The sequence below is a fragment of the Mytilus galloprovincialis genome, chromosome 1, assembly GCF_965363235.1.
Source record: "Mytilus galloprovincialis chromosome 1, xbMytGall1.hap1.1, whole genome shotgun sequence".
In the NCBI taxonomy this organism is placed as follows: Eukaryota; Metazoa; Mollusca; class Bivalvia; order Mytilida; family Mytilidae; genus Mytilus; species Mytilus galloprovincialis.
In genome coordinates, this window is record NC_134838.1 from 109274693 (window position 1) to 109298863 (window position 24171).

The window sequence follows — 24171 nt, forward strand, 5'->3', positions numbered from 1 at the left end:
AGACCATCAAAGGTGTTAATTAGGCCATATACATGTTACCTAAAGAAAATGAACAAATGCTATAGACGCATCTGGAAATGTTAAATAAGCAAGTCCAGCATGAAATTATTATTTCCCATATGTACAAGTATTATGAGGATATAAAATGAACACTTTATCATATATGAGAATTTAAATATCAAAAGTTGTACAGTTTAAGTTTTTAAAGATTAAATTGGTATAATCCTGCCTGCAGCTGTAGTTCATAGAGAGTTTGCCCTGTGACTACTTTTATAGTATTCTCAGATTTGGTGATATTCAATATATTATCTAAATGATATCAGTAGTCAAACCTATATGGGGATCTTTCTGTATCTTGACCATTGTTTTATTTCTTTGGACACTTAAATTCGTGGATGAAGTCATCCACGAAAACGACGAAAATTGGTTCCTAATGAATAAAAGTACTTTCACAGTAATAGTTTTAAAAAAAATTTGGATGACCTTTAACTGAATATACAGAAGAAAGCTCCAACACCATGCATAATTTATATGGGATTTTTTTCACAAATGAAAAGTCCCCTATTTCAGATTTTTTTGATGAACAGACTCATCTGAGTTTTATGATTACCAGGAATAGAAAGTTGCATACAAATTTGAAGTTGATCTGATGAAAAATGAATGCTCAATCAATGCTACAAGAAGTTATATCGGATAATTAAACAAGTCCCTACAAAACTGTCCCTTATTTCTAATTTTCTGATTGATCCAAATTTAAATGAGAGGCAACCTTCATCTAAAGTTGAAGAAGATCAAACATAAAATGAATCCACTAGTATGGCAATAGGTACAGCTAATTGAACAAAGAATTAAATTACGCCAAAATCTAACTACTGTATCCAGACATAAAGTACTAAATATTCTGCACCCATACTTAGTAACTACTTTTTGGGTGAAACAAACAAAATATCACTACACCAAAATACCTCAATTCATTGTATGTATGAAACAAGAATGTGTCCCTAGTACATGGATCCCCCTTTTCTATGTTCAGTGGACCGTGAAATGGGGTAAAAACTCTAATTTAGCATTAAAATTAGAAAGATCATATCATCAGAAACATGTATACTAAGTTTCAAGTTGATTGGACTTCAACTTTATCAAAAACTATCTCGACCAAAAACTTGAAACTGAAGCGGGACGGACAAACTAATGGATGAACGAACAGACGAACGGACACACAGACCAGAAAACATAATGCTAATAATTGGGGCATAAAAATACAGTTTGATATAGTTTTTATCTAAATGCAATACCTTCACTGGAAACTTTAGGAGATTTGGAGCATAAAACTTAAGTATAAATGCTGGCAGGTATTCCTTCTGGCTACAGTTGTTGGGTTTATATTCTGGTTTATGTTTGTAAAAACAACAGCAAGCATTCAATCTGGCTGCAGCCCTTTTAACATCCACTGTCATGGCAGATACAAAGAATGTTGTTGACAAACCATAGAGAGCTATTATTCCAAATGCAGCAAAGATACAAAAAGACCTCAGGGCAGGTAATAACTGAAATAGATAATTATAATTACAAAAATAAAATAAACCAGTGACACTTAATCTTGAATAATTTCACACTACAAAACAGTAATTTCATTTGTCATGTGGCCTCTTTCTGCAAAAAATTGAAAGTGATGCTTCATAATGCTCAACACTAAATTTACTTTTAGACTTATTGTAGCACCTCCAAAGATAAAAGGTGCCAGTACCAAGTCAGGAACATGACAGTTGTTTTCCATTCATTCCATAGGTTGATAAAGTCTGATGAAAGGTGCCCGTACCAAGTCAGGAACATGACAGTTATTTTCCATTCATTCCATAGGTTGATAAAGTCTGATGAAAGGTGCCCGTACCAAGTCAGGAACATGACAGTTATTTTCCATTCATTCGGTAGGTTGATAAAGTCTGATGAAAGGTGCCCGTACCAAGTCAGGAACATGACAGTTGTTTTCCATTCATTCCATAGGTTGATAAAGTCTGATGAAAGGTGCCTGTACCAAGTCAGGAACATGACAGTTATTTTCCATTCATTCGGTAGGTTGATAAAGTCTGATGAAAGGTGCCCGTACCAAGTCAGGAACATGACAGTTATTTTCCATTCATTCCATAGGTTGATAAAGTCTGATGAAAGGTGCCCGTACCAAGTCAGGAACATGACAGTTGTTTTCCATTCATTCCATAGGTTGATAAAGTCTGATGAAAGGTGCCCGTACCAAGTCAGGAACATGACAGTTGTTTTCCATTCATTCCATAGGTTGATAAAGTCTGATGAAAGGTGCCCGTACCAAGTCAGGAACATGACAGTTATTTTCCATTCATTCCTTAGGTTGATAAAGTCTGATGAAAGGTGCCTGTACCAAGTCAGGAACATGACAGTTGTTTTCCATTCATTCGCCTCGGTAGGTTGATAAAGTCTGATGAAAGGTGCCCGTACCAAGTCAGGAACATGACAGTTGTTTTCCATTCATTCCATAGGTTGATAAAGTCTGATGAAAGGTGCCTGTACCAAGTCAGGAACATGACAGTTATTTTCCATTCATTCCGTAGGTTGATAAAGTCTGATGAAAGGTGCCTGTACCAAGTCAGGAACATGACAGTTATTTTCCATTCATTCGGTAGGTTGATAAAGTCTGATGAAAGGTGCCCGTACCAAGTCAGGAACATGACAGTTGTTTTCCATTCATTCCATAGGTTGATAATGTTGTGCCGGCCAGAAATTGGTTCCTTATTATGTCCTTTTTATGATCCATAAATAAGTTAAAATGGTCTCAAATGTTATATTGTTATTATTTATTGTTGCTAAGATATTTCGTTATTCACACCCCTGTTAAATCCAATCTGGTTTCATTGTAAGTATCCGTTTGTTTACATCTGGTGTTAAAAGTACATTTCTGGAATGTCACCGGAAATTGATTGTTTACATGTCGTTTATGCATGTTGAAGGGACTCCAAAATTAGTAGTTTACGCTTGTTATGCAATAATTATGACTTGATGTTGTAGAAATCATAGAATTGTGTACTTCTATATTGTTTAATTACTTATTCATGTGAATATTTACTCTCATATTGTAGTTTTTAGTCTACTTTCACTTTTAACTTGCAGCTCAGAATGTCCATTTTTGTCGGGACACGAACCACTTCCATTGGGAATTTCACTTACTTTATATTATGTCACGACTTTTATCCTGTATTACTAACTTTGTAATACATTTATTTATCCATCTAGTTAGGTGTGAATCCTTTGTGAAGTCTGAATTATCTGTAATATTGTGCATAAGTGCCCGGAGGATACGTAGAACCACCATCTTTGCGCAAACGAGCACGTTTGCCCGGAGATCGCAAACCGAATTATTTGATTGGTTAATATTATTCTATATATAAAGCGACGTCAGCGTACTCGTGACGTCATTCTTCTCAGTTCACTTTCTTGAGACACGTTCATTTTTAGTCGCATAAAGTTTAACTTTTAAAGTATTTCTTATAATGTCGCAGCAGAATATTTCTTCAGATGTAGCGATGGTACGTTTGCGTAATAGTTTAATATAATTATGCCTTTTTAGGTATCTTTATTTGAGTGTTTCTATTAAAAGAAACCATTCTTTTACTTTGTTGGCACCGGGAGTCAAACTGTAAATTGCACCGGGTGCATTAGTATTTATTTAATAGTTCCGTTTATTGGTCCGTTAGAGAAAAGTTATGAATATAAATTACATTTTATATTTAGATGATTTTACCAATCAACTGATTCGTTTACTGCATTTAAACCGTTTATAGCGGTACTCAAATTTAGCGGTGCTTCCAAGTTTGGATTTGGCGCACCACATCTATTTTCGGTGTATCTGCACCGTATACGGCAAAAATTATATACATTGCTAAGGCAATGCACCTGGATAAGAGATGACCCTTTATTACTAAATTGTAAACCTTGGTGCAACAGCACCTCGTTTTAATACTGTCACTTGAACCTCGGGTGCACAGGAACTTTGGGTGTAACTGAACCCTGGTGCAACCGCACCTCATTTATATACCTTAATTAATTGAACTTTGGTGCAACCGCACCTCATTTATAGACTGTAACCTAAACCTTAGGTGCAATTGAACCTCAGGTGTTTATGCACCTCAACGGAAATATAGCAAGTTAACTATGAGATTGATAAATCTCATACCTTTTTAAGTTTTATGTATCCTCTTGGGACTTCTTCTGTTTATATAATGTCATACTACTTTATAGTATAAATATTTACTATTGTTAACCTGCATAAATTCATGTTGTGCCTTACTACCAGAATAAACAGGGTGTGAACTTTTATTAGTTTTATGTCTCTGTAAAGCCGTAACAGTTAGAGTTATAACAACAGATCGAACCCCTTTTAGAAGTATATATTAAATATATATACACCTTGATATGTCGTCGTCCTATGAGTGGTCAATGCGCTGACTGGAGATACACGCCTGTGGTGGCGACGCAACATATTTGGCATCCTCGGTGGGATGTATAACTAACTGAGTTATCTCCCATTTAATGTATTTAAATTTTTAACCCACTGTTTTGATTGTGGTGATTAAATTTTTACCAACTGGTTACTATTGAAATTGATAGATTTTTGTGAATAATATTTACAATGGATGATTCAGAAATTATTTTTAATAACAGAATCTCAGACTCTTTGATTGAATTTGATCAAGATATGAGCTGTCCATCTAATTTAATGGACATGCATGTTGTTGATGAAGTTACTTGCAATACCCCTTCTGCAAGTGCTTCTACACCAAACTATAGTAATGTAGAGAGACTAATGCAAAACAAATTTGATGACTTTCTTCATCAAATAGACCAAATGTTTAAGAATACCAAAGAAGAAATGCAGCATATGACCAACAAGGCCATGGATAAAGTTGACCGAGATATTGCAGCTTTACGTGCTCAGGTCACCCCACCTCATGTTCCCAGTTTGGGGTCAGGTGATCAAACTCATGTGAACAGGAATTCGTCGGTTGATTTTGACCAACGAATAACTGAGTGCAATGACAGTACATTTCCCCCACACATGCAAGGTGAACGTACAACTCAATATTTAGAGCAGGCAACTAACTCCAACAATATGTTTCCCACCCAAAATGTTTTATTTAACAATAATAACAATGACAATTTAGCAACTGCTAACAGATGGTCTGGTCCATCCACACTGGCTCCTGGAGTATCTAGTTTAGTAGCTGGTAGATCAAATTCCGGGGTACGTACTCCACATCAGAACCAAACGTCCAATTCAAATATCAATGGGTCCATTAAAATGAAACCGCAATATTATGACGGTACCGAAGATCTTGACGATTATCTGTCTCAATTTGAGATATTAGCAGAGTTGAACGCATGGAATTATGTCACTAAATCCCTGTATTTAGCTGGTAGCCTCAAAGGTGATGCCAGAACCTTGTTGTCTGAACTTTCCCCCATGGAAAGGAAAGATTATCAAAGCTTGGTTCAGATCCTCAATTTAAGGTTTGGATCAATGAACCGAGCTGAGATTTTCAAAGCCAATTTACAGACACGTGTCAAACGTAAGGAAGAGTCTATATCTGAACTGGCACAATCCATTAAGAAGCTCACTCGTCAAGCGTATCCAAATGCGCCACCAGCGCTAATCTTTACTTTGGCAAGGGATCACTTTATAGATGCTTTGCCGGAGTCAGATATGAGGCTAAGAATAAGAGAGGCTCAGAGCAAAGACATTGCTGAAGCTGAAATTTTGGCACTACAGCTTGAGGCCTATAGAGTTGCAGATAAACAGAAGACCAATCGGTATCGTGGTCACCCAATGAATGCAGTAGCTACTAATGAGTCAGCTTGTCTTGATGATCCTGAGTCCTTTACAAAGACTTTCATGGATGGTTTCCGCCAGGAAATGAAGTCTTTGACTAATGACATCAAACAAGTTGTCAAATCAGCTCAGAGTTCTCAACCTGGAAAAACAAATGACAATTATAGCAATAATAAACAATGGTCAAATAATTATCAAAATAAGGGTAATTATCAGAATAGGAATAATAACAATGGCTCTGGAAATAATAATAGGAACAATAGTTATAATGGTCAGAATAATAACAATGGCAGGAACCAAAATGGTCGCAATGACCAAAATAGCAATACAGCTCAAAATTATGGGCAGGGATACTCGGGAAACCGGGACTTGTCGAGCACGGGGGCCGGTGTGAGACAAATGAGTCAGGGCCCAGGATAGTTGCACTTAATGTGTCTAAGTTCGGAGATGAGGGTTTATTTGTTTCAACAAAAATACAGGACTTTCCTGTAAATATGTTGGTTGACACTGGTGCAAGTGTCACGGTAATTAATAGAAAGATTTTTGAGAAGCTCCCCCTCTCATCTCAGAACTTAGTTACTCCAGTTACTTTAAATTTAGTTACTGCGACTGGAGAAACTTCCGCATTTATTGGAAAATTTAATGTGGAAATAAAAATTGGTAGCCATATCATAAATCATGAAGTTTTGATTGCTGATATACATAATGATGGAATTTTAGGGGTAGATTTTCTTACCCCTAATAACTGTGATGTTTTGTTAAGCAAAAGTTGTTTGTCTATAAATGGTGACAAGATACCATGTTACCATTTTAATAAAACTATGCAACCTACTATATGTAGAATTGCTATAGCTCAGGACGTTATTGTACCGCCTGAAGCTGAAATTATTGTCCCTGGAAAGATAGTGGATTCGGTTGTGAATATTGAAACTGGCATGGTTAGTGCAGTTTCAAAATTTGTTAAAAAGACAGGTCTCTTAATGGCTCATGGCTTGGTTAAACCTGAAAATGGAGTTATTCCCCTTAGACTTATGAACTTAACAAATAAAATTTGTAAAGTCAAGAAAAATACCATAACGGCTAAAATGGAGAATGTTGAAAATAGGGATATACAAATTCCTGAAAAGGATATAGATCCTATATTTTTAAACAACATTAATACTTCAGATGAGTTACCGGTTCATCTAGTTGAGTTATATGAAAACAGCTCAAAGAATTTAAATGAGGAAGAAAAATGTCAATTTATGGCACTCCTCATCAAATATCAGGATGCTTTTTCGAAAGATCCTAAAGATATTGGTACAACCAATTTGGTTGAGCATACTATTGATACAGGGGATGCAAGGCCTATTCGTATACCCCCTCGCCGCCTCCCATTCTCCAAACTTAAAATGGCAGAGGAGGAAATTTTGGAAATGGCAAAACGAGATATCATAGAACCTGGTTATGGGCCTTGGAGTTTTCCGGTGGTACTAATTACCCAGCCTAAGCTTCGATTCACGATAGACTATAGAGGCCTTAATCTTCTGACTTACAAGGATTCCTACCCCCTACCCCGTATAGATGATACCTTGGACGCATTGTCCGGGGCGAGTTTGTTTTCGGTGCTCGATTTGAGGAGTGGTTATTGGAATGTAAATATAGCAGAAAAAGATAGACCTAAAACTGCCTTTTCCATACCAGGTAGTGGGTTGTGGCAATTCAAAAAAATGAGTTTTGGGCTATGTAATGCCCCAGCCACTTTTGTTCGCCTAATGGAGAGAGTTCTCCGGGGCTTGTCCTGGAAAATCTGTCTTGTTTATTTGGATGACATCATTGTCTTTTCCAAGTCCTTTGATGAACACCTAGAAAATTTAGGCAAGGTTATTAATTGCCTCAAAGAAGCAGATTTGAAGATCAACCCTCAAAAATGTAATTTGTTTAAAGACCAAGTGAAGTTTCTTGGACATGTGGTTAGTTCCGATGGGGTAGCCACTGATCCAGCTAAATTAGATTCTGTTACTAATTGGCCAACCCCCAAAAATGTTAAACAAGTGAGAAGTTTTCTCGGCTTGTGCTCCTATTACAGGAGATTTGTTAAGAATTTTGCTGACATTGCAAAACCCTTGCATAGCTTAACCGAGGCAGGCAGAAAGTTCGAGTGGATTAAGCCATGCCAAGAGTCCTTTGACACTCTGAAGCAAGCCCTAACAAGTACTCCGATTTTGGGGTATCCTACATCCGATGACCTGTTTATTTTAGACACTGATGCTAGCAATGATGGAATGGGTTCAGTTTTATCCCAAGTCCAAAATGGGGTTGAGAGAGTTATTTGCTACTATAGCAAAGCTTTTTCCAAACAAGAACGCAGATATTGTGTAACACGTAGGGAGTTATTGGCTGTTGTAGCCTCGATTAAAAATTTTCATCATTACTTATATGGTCGATATTTTTTAGTCAGAAGTGATCATGGCTCCCTACGCTGGTTATTCAACTTTAAAAACCCTGAAGGTCAATTAGCTCGTTGGCTAGAGACCCTAGCTACTTACGATTTTAAAATCGAGCATAGAGCCGGCAGAATCCATTCAAATGCCGATGCATTGTCTCGTCGCCCATGTTGCGAAACTGGCTGTAACTACTGTCTGCGTGCTGAAAGTAAATATGAATATACATGTAAATTTTCACTAGATACAGTTGACATCAGCAAACAGATAGAGTCCCCTGGGAACTTGTCGAAAATCCCTGTTGTGGACGAAAGCAAAAGTAAAAACAACCTGAGTGTCTGTGCAGTAACGAGGTCCCAAACTAAGAAGGGTGATAATTCAGAAATACCTGGTAGTTCTGGAAGTTCAACGAAGTTAACGGGAGAAACAAACTTTGAGAAAGATATATCTCTGTCTGACGAACAAAGACAGGACCCTATTATTGGTCAATTGTTCAAATGGAAGCTTGATGGTCATAGACCGGAATGGCAGGACGTTTCTGCTGGCACGGTGGAGTTAAAACACTATTGGTCCAAATGGGACTCTATAGTAATGAAAAATAATATATTATACCAGAAATGGGAAAATGATACTGGAAGTAGGATAGTGTGGCAAGTTTTACTTCCCGCTATCTTACGAAAAACCGCCCTTGAATATTTACATAATGCCCCTTCAAGTGGTCATCTCGGTATCAAAAAGACCTTGGCCAAACTAAGAGATAGATATTTTTGGTTTGGCCTACGTAGAGATGTGGAATATTGGATCAAAAATTGTGATGCTTGTTCCTGTCGTAAAAGGCCCATAAAGAAACCCAAAGCCCCTCTGAAATTGTATTCAGTAGGGGTGCCCATGGAACGTCTAGCAATAGATGTTACTGGTCCATTTCCTCGATCCCATCATGGAAATAGATATATCGTTGTTATAGCGGATTATTTTACTAAATGGACCCAGGCTTTTGCCATTAAAGACCAAGAGGCTCCCACTGTAGCCCAAGCGCTAGTTGAAGGTGTTGTAGCTCTCTTTGGTGTTCCCCGTAGTCTACATAGTGATAAAGGTTCAAATTTTGAATCAACTGTATTCCGGGAAATGTGTGAAATTTTGGGTATTGATAAAACCCGTACTACCACCAGACGACCTCAATCTGATGGTATGGTAGAAAAATCCATGAATACTATTAAAGAAATGCTCTCTAGTTATGTTGATGAGCGACAAAAGAATTGGGATCAATTTTTATCTGTCTTAATGATGGCATACCGTTCATCAGTGCACCAATCCACTGGTGTCAGCCCTTGTTATATGATGCTTGGTCGGGAAATTACCCTTCCAGTAGATTTAGTTCTTGGAGTCCCTGAAGAAGAAATAAAGATTTATAGTTCCAATTATGCCTATGAACTGGCCGAATGTATACAATTTATACATGAATTTGCTCGAAAAAGATTAAAAATATCTGGTCAAACTATGAAAAAATATTATGACCACAAGATTTATCATAAATTATATGATGTAGGTTCATGTGTGTGGTTGCATAACCCAAAACCAAAGCGAGGTTTAAGCCGAAAATTACAAAATGACTGGTGTGGTCCTTTTGTTATTACACATAAACTAAATGATGTTATTTACCGGGTTCAAGAAACACCAAGATCTAAACCAAAAGTGGTTCACCATGATAAATTAAAGATGTACACTGGCAGCAAGGCCCCAACATGGTTTAAAATAAATGCTTAAAGAATAAAACTAAAGTAGAAATACAATATTTCTTTTAAATGAAAGAAATAATGATTGTGGAAACCTCTAATGTAGAGAATGCTCTCTTAGACGGTACAATCATATTTGTTCTGGCATATGATTTTTTATGTTCCATGTATGATGCATTGTTGCACAACATTAAACTTTGGCAACTATCAACTTTGTTATATTAACTTTGGTTTTAACATAATTTTGAATGTAGATCATTCAACATACGAGTTCTATAAACATAGAAGCCTATAATTAGTAATTGCTTGTTAGAGTTGACAACAATTTAAGTTTAAAGAAGCATCCACTGTAGAGAATGTGCTCGTGGAATGCATAAACTTAAAAACTAATTATTGTTCTACATGTTTATGTATGTTATTTATAGAAACCATCAGTAATATTAACGTCTTAATATTCATGTTTTTTTTTTTCATTCTTTTGACAGGTAACCAAATGGGCATGCTCCCTATGTCAGCATGAAGACAAGGACCTATTTGTGGCTGTCAGGAAGACTGTGGTACGTCGACATTTAATCGAACAGCACTCTGGTGTGAGTCACAGGTGTGACTCGTGTTTCAAGTTTTTGGGAAGGGCAGACCAGAAACATGGCACCTGTGATGCCAGGACTCAGACCACAACCTTGGTGGTTAGGCAGTCTGGCCTCACAGGAGAGGAAGCCAAGAAGGTTTTAATTGATTTTCGCCAAACCGTTGATGATAAAATTTTGGCCAGGCTTTTACCCAGGAGAACAGTCGTTCCTGGCCAAAAGGGAAAGAAGAGGCCTAGTAGCGAGCCAGGCTTGAGCAAGACTAAGAAGTGGCAAGGGCAAGTCATCGCCACCACTTCACCATTGGCTAGGGTTGCACCACCCAACCCACCCAGTTATGTTACCTCAAGAACACTGGGTGGGAAGCACATCTCAGTTACCCAGGCAAGTTCAAGACCACGCCCTACTCCCTGTAGGGTGACAGCCACTGTTGTTAGGGAGCCCTCACCCACACCAATAGAGGCAGAGGAACCAGCCAACAGTGTCTCTGGGGACACCGTCCTTAACCCATCCTTAGCATCTGATGTTGAGGATGGAGAGGTCGTAGACCAAGTCAGTATTGGAGTTGGTCCCCAAGAGACACTGGAGGTCCCCAGTATTCCTCTGCCTTCCATTAGGGTTGAGGAACCCACACCTCAGTCACCAGCTGTCACCCCCAGGCCCACACAGGATAGGGCAGAGGCTGCTCCAGCCATTGAGCCTGCCCGCCGTGTGGTCTGGGATCACCTAGCAAGCCAGAGGGTTACTGATGTCAAGCTGGCTGCGTGGAGTGACGTGCAATCTGGTAGGGTGGTGTTGGACATTGGTGGTACAAGGTTTGTGACCAGTAAAGCCACCCTAAAGATGGAACCAAGCTCTCTGCTGGCAGAGATGGTTCAAGAAGGTTCGACCATGAGGCCGTTTAGGAAGGACGAGCATGGGAGCCCCATGTACTTTTTGGACAGGGACCCAGCTCACTTCCGACACATCCTAAACTATTTGAGGTTGGGAAGCCAGTGGTCCTCTCAGTCTCTGCCCCGTGTGGTCAGATATCTCTATGACCTGAGGGCAGAGACGGACCATTTCCAACTTCAAGGCCTGCATGACCACATAAATAGGAGGATCACAACTCTGATAGAGTCAGAATACGATGTCAATTTGTAAATACTAAACTTGTGGTACAACAGAGTACCTTACAAACGATCAACTTGTGATCGTACTTAAACCTGGACTATATAGCTAAGAAGACCCCGGAAGAAGAGGAAAGAAGACCGGGAGCAAGTGAATTTGTTGGACTATAATGACTTGTGTTTTCATTTATTCATGTGTAAAATTTAACTTTAAGTAGAAAAATAATATGTATAAATTAATATATTGTTATGTTTTTATAGGGGAATAGTAGATACTTTATGATAAATACCAGTGTGTATTTTATCACAGGTAAATAATTTTTACAGAATTTTCAAATTAAATTGCAAATCTTTTGACAAGAATAATATAAATATAAATACCTTTCTTTAAATTTAGTAGTAGTTACATGTAGTTGATTTGAAGTACCAGTAATTTTGATGATGCCTTCTGCATAAATTAATTGTCTGAAAAAGTAAACAAAGTTATATTATTAATAGTAATGGTTTTTTTTTATAGAATGAGATGGTATATATTATAAATTTTTATTGTATATAGTGGTCAGAGGACCATTAATAATGTATATTTTTCTTGTAAAATTTACTACACAGTCCTGTGGCATCCTTGGCCCTCTACTGTAAATCCTGGAGTTAAAGGTTAGGAAGTTAAAAGTTAGGTAATTTAATGGTACGTACTTGTATGTATATCTTGTAAATAATAATTATTGCGCATGAGTATGTGTGATAGTGATGGACTATGTGTGTGTGCGACTGAGCATACAGTATGAACAGTTACATTTTTATTTGTGTGTATAAGTGACTCCCTTTCTCAGGTTTTCAAGTTTGAGAAAACATTATAAATGGCTATAGGTAAATGTATGTGTAAAATAGAATTTAATATATTCTACTTGTTAGTCATAACAAGTACAGAGATCTGATAATTTGTGATTGTAGATATTCTTTAACTTATTGTATGGTTGAAAAATAATGTACATATTTTTAACTTAATAGTAAGCGCTTAGGCTTGTATAGATGTTAATATATTTTTGTCTTACCTTACCATCCAATTGGAGACCAATCCATACTAAGGAGGGGGCAGTGTTGTGCCGGCCAGAAATTGGTTCCTTATTATGTCCTTTTTATGATCCATAAATAAGTTAAAATGGTCTCAAATGTTATATTGTTATTATTTATTGTTGCTAAGATATTTCGTTATTCACACCCCTGTTAAATCCAATCTGGTTTCATTGTAAGTATCCGTTTGTTTACATCTGGTGTTAAAAGTACATTTCTGGAATGTCACCGGAAATTGATTGTTTACATGTCGTTTATGCATGTTGAAGGGACTCCAAAATTAGTAGTTTACGCTTGTTATGCAATAATTATGACTTGATGTTGTAGAAATCATAGAATTGTGTACTTCTATATTGTTTAATTACTTATTCATGTGAATATTTACTCTCATATTGTAGTTTTTAGTCTACTTTCACTTTTAACTTGCAGCTCAGAATGTCCATTTTTGTCGGGACACGAACCACTTCCATTGGGAATTTCACTTACTTTATATTATGTCACGACTTTTATCCTGTATTACTAACTTTGTAATACATTTATTTATCCATCTAGTTAGGTGTGAATCCTTTGTGAAGTCTGAATTATCTGTAATATTGTGCATAAGTGCCCGGAGGATACGTAGAACCACCATCTTTGCGCAAACGAGCACGTTTGCCCGGAGATCGCAAACCGAATTATTTGATTGGTTAATATTATTCTATATATAAAGCGACGTCAGCGTACTCGTGACGTCATTCTTCTCAGTTCACTTTCTTGAGACACGTTCATTTTTAGTCGCATAAAGTTTAACTTTTAAAGTATTTCTTATAATGTCGCAGCAGAATATTTCTTCAGATGTAGCGATGGTACGTTTGCGTAATAGTTTAATATAATTATGCCTTTTTAGGTATCTTTATTTGAGTGTTTCTATTAAAAGAAACCATTCTTTTACTTTGTTGGCACCGGGAGTCAAACTGTAAATTGCACCGGGTGCATTAGTATTTATTTAATAGTTCCGTTTATTGGTCCGTTAGAGAAAAGTTATGAATATAAATTACATTTTATATTTAGATGATTTTACCAATCAACTGATTCGTTTACTGCATTTAAACCGTTTATAGCGGTACTCAAATTTAGCGGTGCTTCCAAGTTTGGATTTGGCGCACCACATCTATTTTCGGTGTATCTGCACCGTATACGGCAAAAATTATATACATTGCTAAGGCAATGCACCTGGATAAGAGATGACCCTTTATTACTAAATTGTAAACCTTGGTGCAACAGCACCTCGTTTTAATACTGTCACTTGAACCTCGGGTGCACAGGAACTTTGGGTGTAACTGAACCCTGGTGCAACCGCACCTCATTTATATACCTTAATTAATTGAACTTTGGTGCAACCGCACCTCATTTATAGACTGTAACCTAAACCTTAGGTGCAATTGAACCTCAGGTGTTTATGCACCTCAACGGAAATATAGCAAGTTAACTATGAGATTGATAAATCTCATACCTTTTTAAGTTTTATGTATCCTCTTGGGACTTCTTCTGTTTATATAATGTCATACTACTTTATAGTATAAATATTTACTATTGTTAACCTGCATAAATTCATGTTGTGCCTTACTACCAGAATAAACAGGGTGTGAACTTTTATTAGTTTTATGTCTCTGTAAAGCCGTAACAGTTAGAGTTATAACAACAGATCGAACCCCTTTTAGAAGTATATATTAAATATATATACACCTTGATATGTCGTCGTCCTATGAGTGGTCAATGCGCTGACTGGAGATACACGCCTGTGGTGGCGACGCAACAATAAAGTCTGATGAAAGGTGCCCGTACCAAGTCAGGAACATGACAGTTGTTTTCCATTCATTCCATAGGTTGATAAAGTCTGATGAAAGGTGCCTGTACCAAGTCAGGAACATGACAGTTATTTTCCATTCATTCCTTAGGTTGATAAAGTCTGATGAAAGGTGCCTGTACCAAGTCAGGAACATGACAGTTGTTTTCCATTCATTCCTTAGGTTGATAAAGTCTGATGAAAGGTGCCTGTACCAAGTCAGGAACATGACAGTTATTTTCCATTCATTCCTTAGGTTGATAAAGTCTGATGAAAGGTGCCCGTACCAAGTCAGGAACATGACAGTTGTTTTCCATTCATTCCTTAGGTTGATAAAGTCTGATGAAAGGTGCCTGTACCAAGTCAGGAACATGACAGTTATTTTCCATTCATTCCTTAGGTTGATAAAGTCTGATGAAAGGTGCCAGTACCAAGTCAGGAACATGACAGTTATTTTCCATTCATTCCTTAGGTTGATAAAGTCTGATGAAAGGTGCCCGTACCAAATCAGGAACATGACAGTTATTTTCCATTCATTCCATAGGTTGATAAAGTCTGATGAAAGGTGCCCGTACCAAGTCAGGAACATGACAGTTATTTTCCATTCATTCCGTAGGTTGATAAAGTCTGAAGTTTGATTTTATCACTTTTTATGAATTTCCACCTTTTAGAATTTACATGAAGTCTGGTTTTTTTGTTATGTATATCTTTTATATGTAGCTGTAATATAGTAATCAGGACAAATATTTTTCTCCAACCGCTGGTCAGATTGTATTTTGTCATTGAGTTATGGTAATGTACTATCAAGGACATTGTTGTAACAGTTTTGTTTACAAAGCCATGATGTCAGTTATGACCCATTACAACAATGGAGTCATTTTTTTCCTGAATTATTGTTTTAAAGCTTCAAAAGAAATTAGCTTCATGCATTGTTCACCATACTTCTTTGTTCAGATGTGTCTTATTCATATACAATTTAATTATGACATTCATTTTATTTGTAAGGTTGTGGCTTATTTTTTTATACAGAAGGAAATAGACCTTCTAAAGCATTAAAAAGAAAAAAATGCTAAACATAAAAAAGAAGATGTGGTATGATTGCCAATGAGACAACTATCCACAAGAGACAAAAATGACACAGACATTAACAACTTTAGATCACGGTACGGCCTTCAACAATGAGCAAAGCCCACACCATACATGAAGTTGTCAACACTGTAAACAAAATCATGTCTTGTTTGTTTAAATACAAATAAATATAGATTGTAAATGTTGGTTTATATATATGAAATACCAATAACCCAGGTTTTCAGGACCAAATCTAGACTTTCCTATTCCTTTACTTGTAAGACTTACTGTTGTAGCTCCAATAAAGAAAGCCATGATATCAGTCAGTGATGTTACTGTTATAGAAGCACCAGAATGTCTAAGAGCTTTTCCAATTCTCTCATTCAGGGGTAACTTTTGTTGTTCATCAGATAGATTTTTTAATGCTCCAACTATCACAAACATGTCATCAACACCAATACCTAACAATGAAAAAAGATAAATGTGAATTATTTGTGGAAATTATAAACTGGTTGTATAATTAATGCAATTGAGAAATAATTTTCTTGTACCTATACATCATGGTATCATAATCTTGGATGGGTTTAAACTATTACAGCATTTCCAGCTTTTCATTGATTTACAGTTTTTTTTTTCATGTGCCTGTTTTAAGCTGTGGATTTTGTTAAAGTTGTCTTCAGTTTAAATGGAACAATATTTCTTCAATACCTTTGAATTGAAGTATAAAATATTGTCATAAAAGAAAGGATTTTTTGTTATACACTATAGATAATAATACATATATATTAAGCACATCTGGTTTTAGAACTGTATGTTGAAGACAAAACATAAGGCAGTCTATAGCTAAACTTACCTAATAAAAGGAATGGTAAAACTGAATGTAATGGTCCATACTCAAATCCACACAATGAGGCCAGACTAAAACAGATTCCAATAGACATACCAACAACAACCACACCAGCTATAGCAAGACCAAACTGTAAACATAATACAATATTCAAAAGATTACCTGGTGTCCCTAAAGAAGAGAGCTACATATCATGTCATCATATTCTATGACAGAAGTAGCAGGATTATTTTAACAGAGAACATATTTTTAAATAGCTCTTCATAAAATATAAAAACAAAACTGACCAGATTCAAAGAACTATTAACTTAGTTATGCTGTATGTTTATATCAATGTAAAATATACCTCTGACATTGTTTAATATATAAATGATTTATTTTGCAAAATATTCTCAGTAAGAAATAAGAATTGTTGTCTTTTTGTCTGTAAAGAACATGAAAAATCGGCAATAAGATGTATGCTCAAAATTAAAATAACATTTCATGATGAAAGTATCTGAAATTTTGACAAACTGTGATGGACATCCAAATAAGTTTGAAGTTTAGACAGGTTTCACTAATAAGTAGTTATTGACATAGCACTTTTATACATGAATTCAAATGTCCTTGTTTGTTTGTTTAAAATTTTTACAAAAATAAGATTATTTGAATACTGATATAAATTAATGTTTTTTCTTACCCTTTGTTCAAGACAGTTGAATTTACCCAACATTATGGTAATATACACAATAACAATAACATATCCTGCTGACAGAAAAGCAATGTCTCCTCGAATGGCACCCCCAGCTTCATCGCTGAAACTGAAAAAGACAGAAAAAACATGAAAGAATTGTCTCCAAAAATAGCCCCTCAAACTTCATCATTAAAGCTAAAGAATACAAAATATTCTGCACATTAACCACCATTGTCTCTTTCAGTAACACCAACCACTTTATCACTGAATTAGTGTATCATTTAAAATAACTGATTATTTTTTATTTTTTTTACCCACATTTTTTAACCAAATTTGGTTTTACTTTCTGCCAAATTAAAGTTTTTTTAACAATTTCTTTTCTCTGACATGAATAAGTTGGTGATAAAAGTGATCTTAAGCAACCTTTGTTCAATGATTATACAATTTAGTGTCAATACACCTTGCATTTTTTTACTTTGGTCATGAAATAACAATGTGTATCCAAAATCTGGACAAATTAATCAAATCCCATTGAATGAATTGGATAAATCAAATATGAAGTCATTCTATTCAGCAGTTCCTGAGAAAATTGTGTTTCAAATATTTGGTGGCTCAACACATGGACAAAATGATCAAGGCCATTACAATATACCGGTAGCTCTCATTACTAGAGATTATAAAAAGAATGTTGGTTGCTTAATGTCCAGTGGCAAATATTTCATGCATGTTCAGGATGAGTAAAAATGTATAATCAAAGAGCAGAATGCTCTGAGGGATACGATTGCCATATAGTTTTCATTGCCACATGTATAGCAGTTCTGCCAACTTTTCATTAAGCAAATTCGTGAGATTTGGCCAAAATAGAAAAGATCAAAGAGGAAAAAAATAGATCCAAGGATAGTGCCACAAAAAAGCATGAACATGCGTGAGTCTCACGCATTTTTGGCAGCCCTGGCCTTGATAGTCCAAATAATTATGACGTCTTGAAAGGCTATTATATTTTTTTTTCTTTGACGCCTTACTTCGAAACTAATTCAACTGCACATGCAAAGGTAATATAAATCTGAATAGTCACTCAACTTTAAAAATAGCCAATCCCAGATACAAGTGTACGAGCAATGTACTTATTGTGTTTTATTTGTGTACTATCAATTCCAAGTTTACTTTCCCCAGCAGTCACTGAGAGAGAGAGAGAAGGTATTTCACTTCATAGTCCGAGATTACTCTGATGTCCGACGGCTGATTTGCCAGACAAGCTGGGACCGTGGGGGACTTTTATGCTAGTATACTTAAATTACAAACTTAAATAGTCCCAGTCCCATATATTATATCAAATATTATTGGATGCCGAATTGAATTTTAAATAGGTGCCGATTTGACTTTTTCTATGGGTGCCGATTTGACCAGGTGCCGATTTGACTTGTACCCAGTAATCTCGGACTATTCACTTCGTATCTTATCACCGTTAATTCTTGGAGGAACCCCTTTTCCCAGTCCCATATATTGTATCAAATATTATTGGATGCCGAATTTTCCGTACACACTCCTCTGTTTAAATTGAGATCGTTCTTAATATAATACGACGTTTATCGACATCTAACGAGTTATTTTTTTCTTGACGATTTTGACGGGAAATACTTCTGAAAGGGAGACAACTCGAAACGATAATATGGAAGACTCTATTTCGGCTAAAGGGGTGTTATAGGTAAAACTTCATTGATTTTAATTTAAATGATGCATATGATTTTAAATTATGCAACAACAATATCAAACCCTCAATAGCAGGCAGTCATAGAAAGAATCCAATGAGTTTCAAATTAATTAATAAGCGGGGAATCCAGAACAACCACCAAATCTGATACCCCTTGAAATCAATAAAACTATACGCATGCGCATTAATACATAAACAAACCCTCGACTTGCGATTTTGGAACAATAATTATGATATGATGAACGAGTCTCAATTTCTTTATGAGAGTACAGTCAGTATCAGTTTCATAACGGTAAAAATATATATATAGAAAACTCCACTTCAGTTCTTATATGACAGAAATAGAATTATCGGAATTCAAAGAACTCTCGCATTTATCAAAACTGGGGAATTCCCTCTGACGTGTTTCTAAATTTATAAAAACACTGAATATAAATACTGCTTAATTCTGACTTTCCGTGTTGTTAAAAACACGCATATAAGTCAAGGGAAAAATCAAACATGAAGATTATGAGAAGAACATTACAGGAAAGTTGTTTATGTTCAATCCTTTTGCTTGTTTTTACCTTTTAAAGCAAGACAATCATAAGAATCTGAGATGTTGCTGAATGTTTAGAATAAAACGGTTGACGTGAGGGAGTGAGCCCTGAGTTAACGGTAAAAGTCTACAGATTGCTTGAAAGCAATCGTATCCCAAAAACATGGCAATATAAAATGATAACAATAATGTACCCCAATAATTTTTCTTTTTACTTTTCTATGATTGTCAACTTAGCTGTATCTAGACACTTACCTTCTTATAGCAAACACATATGTAGTACTGATGTCTGAATGGCCTTTTTGTCCTAAATCAATAAGTTGTTGCTCCCAGGCTTCTGCTTGATCCTTGACCTGTTTGAAATATTCATCATGTTTATGTCAGAGTGTTACAATAAGCATTGTTGCATTAAAAAGGTTATATAGTATTGCATTATTTTTTTTAGAATTGAATTATTTAGTGTATATGAATATTGTAAGCAGTACAGTATTGAGATAGAATTTATATACATATTCCACTTGAAATTTTCTTTAGCTGTAAAAATGAATTCTTGCTACTTAAATGATTTAAGCATTGATCATGTGTGAAAAAATAATATGACGGAAATATGGTCAGTAAGTCCTGTTAGTTAACATACAGCATCATCTCCCTGAATGAACCAAGTCATCTTTGTAGCTGTTGCCGAGTCTATGTAACCACTCCCATCATACACCTTACCACCAAGTACTGTTGTCGCATCATAGCTGTTGAAATACATTGGACTGAAAACACAAAACATATGTCAAAATAAATCAACAGCTTCACAAGAGGGGGGTAAATTTTTATTTATTTATATTTACATAGTTGTTATGTTATGGTTTGGAAATTTTATGAGATTAAAAAGAAGCATTATTTAGTTATTATTAAAGTAGCTTATTTATCAATAAGGAAAACCTTGGGCTTTTTTTTTTTTTATCAAAAGGGGTTTGGGTTTCAAGGCACAAAACATTATGTAACAAGAATGTGTCCAAAGTACACGGATGCCCCACTCGCACTATCCTTTTCCATGTTCCATGGACCGTGAAATTGGGTAATAATCTAATTTGGTATTAAAATTAGAAAGATTATACTATAGGGAACATATGTACTAAGTTTCAAGTTGATTGGACTTCAATTTTATCAAAAACTACCTTGACCAAAAACTTTAACCTGAAACTCCCACTTTCATTTTCTATGTTTAGTGGACCGTGAAATTGGGGTAAAAAGTCTAATTTGGCTTCAAAATTAAAAAGATTATATCATAAGCAACAAGTTTACTAAGTTTCAAGTTGATTGGACTTCAGCTTCACCAAAAACTTTAACCTGAAACTCCCACTTTCATTTTCTATGTTCAGTGGAAAGTGAAATTGATGTCAAAAGTATAATTTGGCTTTAAAATTAGAAAGATCATATCATAAGCAACAAGTCTACTAAGTTTCAAGTTGATTGGACTTCAGCTTCATCAAAAACCACCTTGACCAATAACTTTATCCTGAACGGACACACAGACGGACGAACGAAGCCACAGACCAGAAAACATAATGCCCCTCTACTATCGTAGGTGGGGCATAAAAATTTCTTTCAAATCATGATAAGCAAATATGGGATATATTTGTTATGTAAAATATTCAAAACTTTATGAGAGAAAGAAATATTAAAATCTTTTAAATAGTTAATAAATATTACCTGGTAGTTGCAGTATTAATTTTTGTTTTAATGTCAGCTTGAGATGCAGCTTTTATGGTCGTCTCATCGTAACTCCACAACTCTAATATACTGTTCACCAAACAGTTTGACCCTGATCTGAATAATATACAGTCCACCAAAAGTTAAGCACCACCTATTTCTATTGCATCGATTTTTTTTTCATTTAAAAATATCAGATTATCCTCAAAAATAGAAAATATTCATATAGCAATATTGCTAACATATACCATAAACAAACCATAAACTTAAGTTTAGTCACTTATGCAGGTTCAATGCATTTAAATTTTGCGTTCATAAAAATAGTGAAAATTACACAAATCAGAAACGGAATTTAAGTTTCACTATGATTTTATTTTTTTACAACAATGAATCACCCAATATCATTAAAAGTCTCTACAAATAATCTTTGGTATGTTCGGCAAATTTAATGTCAATATTTGAGTCAATAGCATGTATAATCATCTCTCTTCTGGTACAGTTCCATAAAACAGTGTCTCACACTCTGTACAAGCCTTCTGAACTTAGTTGAGCAAATTAATTCCATTCAGCAACATTTGCCCCTCTTAAATCCGTCACATGGTGACCGGCCTCACCCCCTATGGATTTTACTAACCCTCTATGGATCCGTAGGGGGTCAGTAACAAACCATATAACTTATAAAATCAACCATGAAAAAAAAGTAATTTTTCACTTGTCAAACATGTGCTATATTTACTATGTTAAACTCCTGCATGAAATTGTCTTTACCAGATAAGACACTTAATTGTAAAATGTTAAATGATTTCATGCACAATGAAAAGTGAAACTATTGTCAGTTATAGTAACACACTTTCACAGGCAATAAAATTAACGAGAGGCTCTGAAGAGCATGTGTCACTCACCTGACTCTATACATGTATAGCAACTTTGGTTTTGGAAACCATGTAAAAATAGATAAAAATCATAACAGTTACCAAAATAATGATTTTGGATGATGAATCGGTTTCAAAGAAGTAGCACTTGGTCAGGCCAGGTGAGATAATAAACAGCTGCGCCATGAGCGCATGATACGCCCGACGTCTTATGTGGAAGTCTTATGCAATAATCATCAATAGTTTATGAGAAAGTTTTAAGCAATAACCATATATTGTTTTAGAGACACGGCGGGACATGTGAAACCCCCCACCCTGTTTTTTTTTACAAAAACTAAATATTACCAAAATAAAATTTTGAATCAAAACCAAAAAGTATACAGATCTTTAGATTAATAGAACAAAGTGTGTAAAGTTTTAAGCAATAATCATAAATCGTTTTTGAGATACGGCACAACATGTAAAAAAAAACCTCCCCCTTTTTTACAAAATACTAATAACTCAAAAATGAAATTTTGAATCATCACCAAAAAGTATACAGATATTGAGATTAATATAACAAAGACATGTGTAAAGTTTTAAGCAATAATCATAAATAGTTTTTGAGATATGGCGCGACATGTAAAAAAACCCTCCCCCTTTTTTACAAAATACTCAATAACTCAAAAATGAAATTTTGAATCATCACCAAAAAGTATACAGATATTGAGATTAATATAACTAAGAAGTGTTTAAAGTTTTAAGTCATAATCAAGAATCGTTTTTGAGATACAGTGCGACATGTGAAAAAAACACACCCCTGTTTTAGTTATAAAGTGCCGTAACTCAAAAAGTTTAAATCTTATTTTCACCAAAAAGTATACAGATCATTTGACCATCATAAGAAACAACTGTATTAAGTTTCATGAAATTTGGATAAGTCGTTCTCAAGTTACGGTGCGACATGTTTACGCCGGACAGACGGACAGACGGACAGACGGACAGACAGACAGACAGACAGACGGACGGACACCGGACATTTGTATACCATAATACGTCCCGTCAAAATTTTGACGGGCGTATAAAAATAAGATGATGTTCTGTCATTTGATAAACAAAACCATATATAACATTGATGAGCTTAATAAAATAGAGTCAGATTTAACTAAAAAGTGGATCATGCCCGAAATTAATGTTAACCTGTTCTTTCAACATATGAACTTATAGTAACAAATTTATATTGCAAATTATCATAATAAAGAAACATGCACAACTTACTGTATACAGAGTGTTGAAAAGTTGTTTGTTCCTGTCGTCAAGCTTATACTGCTATTGTATATAGTCCACATCTGTAATTTAATAATACTTTAAGTTTAGAAGGTACATGTACTATATACATCCTACATCATCATTAATAATGTTTTTGTTCAAACTTAACATACTAAATTAAATGAGTCAATATAGCATTACAGTCAACTTTCTAATGCATACAGAGTAAGAGTTTGAATGCCTTGCTTGCTTTGTTTGTATAAATGTTTGCTCAAGCATTGTTATTAAGATTGAAATCTGCAAACAATATAAGTAGGCTGAGAAAAGACAGGCACAAACGTACTACTTAAATAAACTTACTGCAGATAGTACTGTAGGTGTCAGTACATTGTCACTAACAAATATCATGGTACCAAATCTAACGGTTGATGGAAATACTGATTCTACCCATGATTTATAATCCAGAACTTTAGCATTGACAGGAACCCAGAGTGTGTCATCTCCATCTGCAGACTCAGTAAAGGTAAATGGAGCAGCTATACAAATAATTCCAGTCACAATTGTTGAGATTAACATAACCCTCCATGGATAAGTACCTATTAATCTTCCTAGTCTGAAATAGTAATTATGATAATTAACATAATTTTCATTGGCTACAAACATGACAACTTATTCAATCAAACAACATACAGTCATAGGACAAAAGTCAGTCATAAAAAGTCCCATCATTTCACTAATTATTACCAGAAAACTTTATGAGTGATTTTTATAAAATAGATACCATATATATAAGATACAGAAATGTCTGAAGTTCCTGGTTTAATAATTTATTTGGCCATAAATTTTGTGAGGTTTGTTTTCATTATCTGATGGGTTCAACACTAATGCTATATTTTAGGATTTTA

General features: G+C 35.3%; 1 protein-coding gene and 1 long non-coding RNA gene across 6 annotated transcripts in view; both read right to left on the bottom strand.

Moving 5' to 3' along the window:
- The window catches only part of LOC143050581 (patched domain-containing protein 3-like), a 47915-nt gene that overhangs the window by 14530 nt on the left and 9214 nt on the right, over positions 1-24171 (bottom strand). For all 5 annotated transcript variants that reach the window (XM_076223834.1, XM_076223835.1, XM_076223836.1 and 2 more), the window contains exons 2-10: positions 23627-23879; positions 23276-23346; positions 21147-21263; positions 20080-20203; positions 19698-19795; positions 17200-17320; positions 16527-16650; positions 15962-16134; positions 1296-1547 (exon numbers count right to left, since the gene is read on the bottom strand). In XM_076223834.1, coding sequence (XP_076079949.1) covers positions 1296-1547; positions 15962-16134; positions 16527-16650; positions 17200-17320; positions 19698-19795; positions 20080-20203; positions 21147-21263; positions 23276-23346; positions 23627-23879 — 1333 coding nt within the window. The remainder of the gene's footprint in view (positions 1-1295; positions 1548-15961; positions 16135-16526; positions 16651-17199; positions 17321-19697; positions 19796-20079; positions 20204-21146; positions 21264-23275; positions 23347-23626; positions 23880-24171) is intronic.
- Positions 5144-14487, bottom strand: LOC143050508 (uncharacterized). The gene is made up of 5 exons (XR_012970496.1): positions 12762-14487; positions 12091-12174; positions 9574-9667; positions 8386-8485; positions 5144-5999 (listed from the first exon to the last, which is right to left on the bottom strand). It is a non-coding gene; the product is annotated as an uncharacterized LOC143050508 (long non-coding RNA).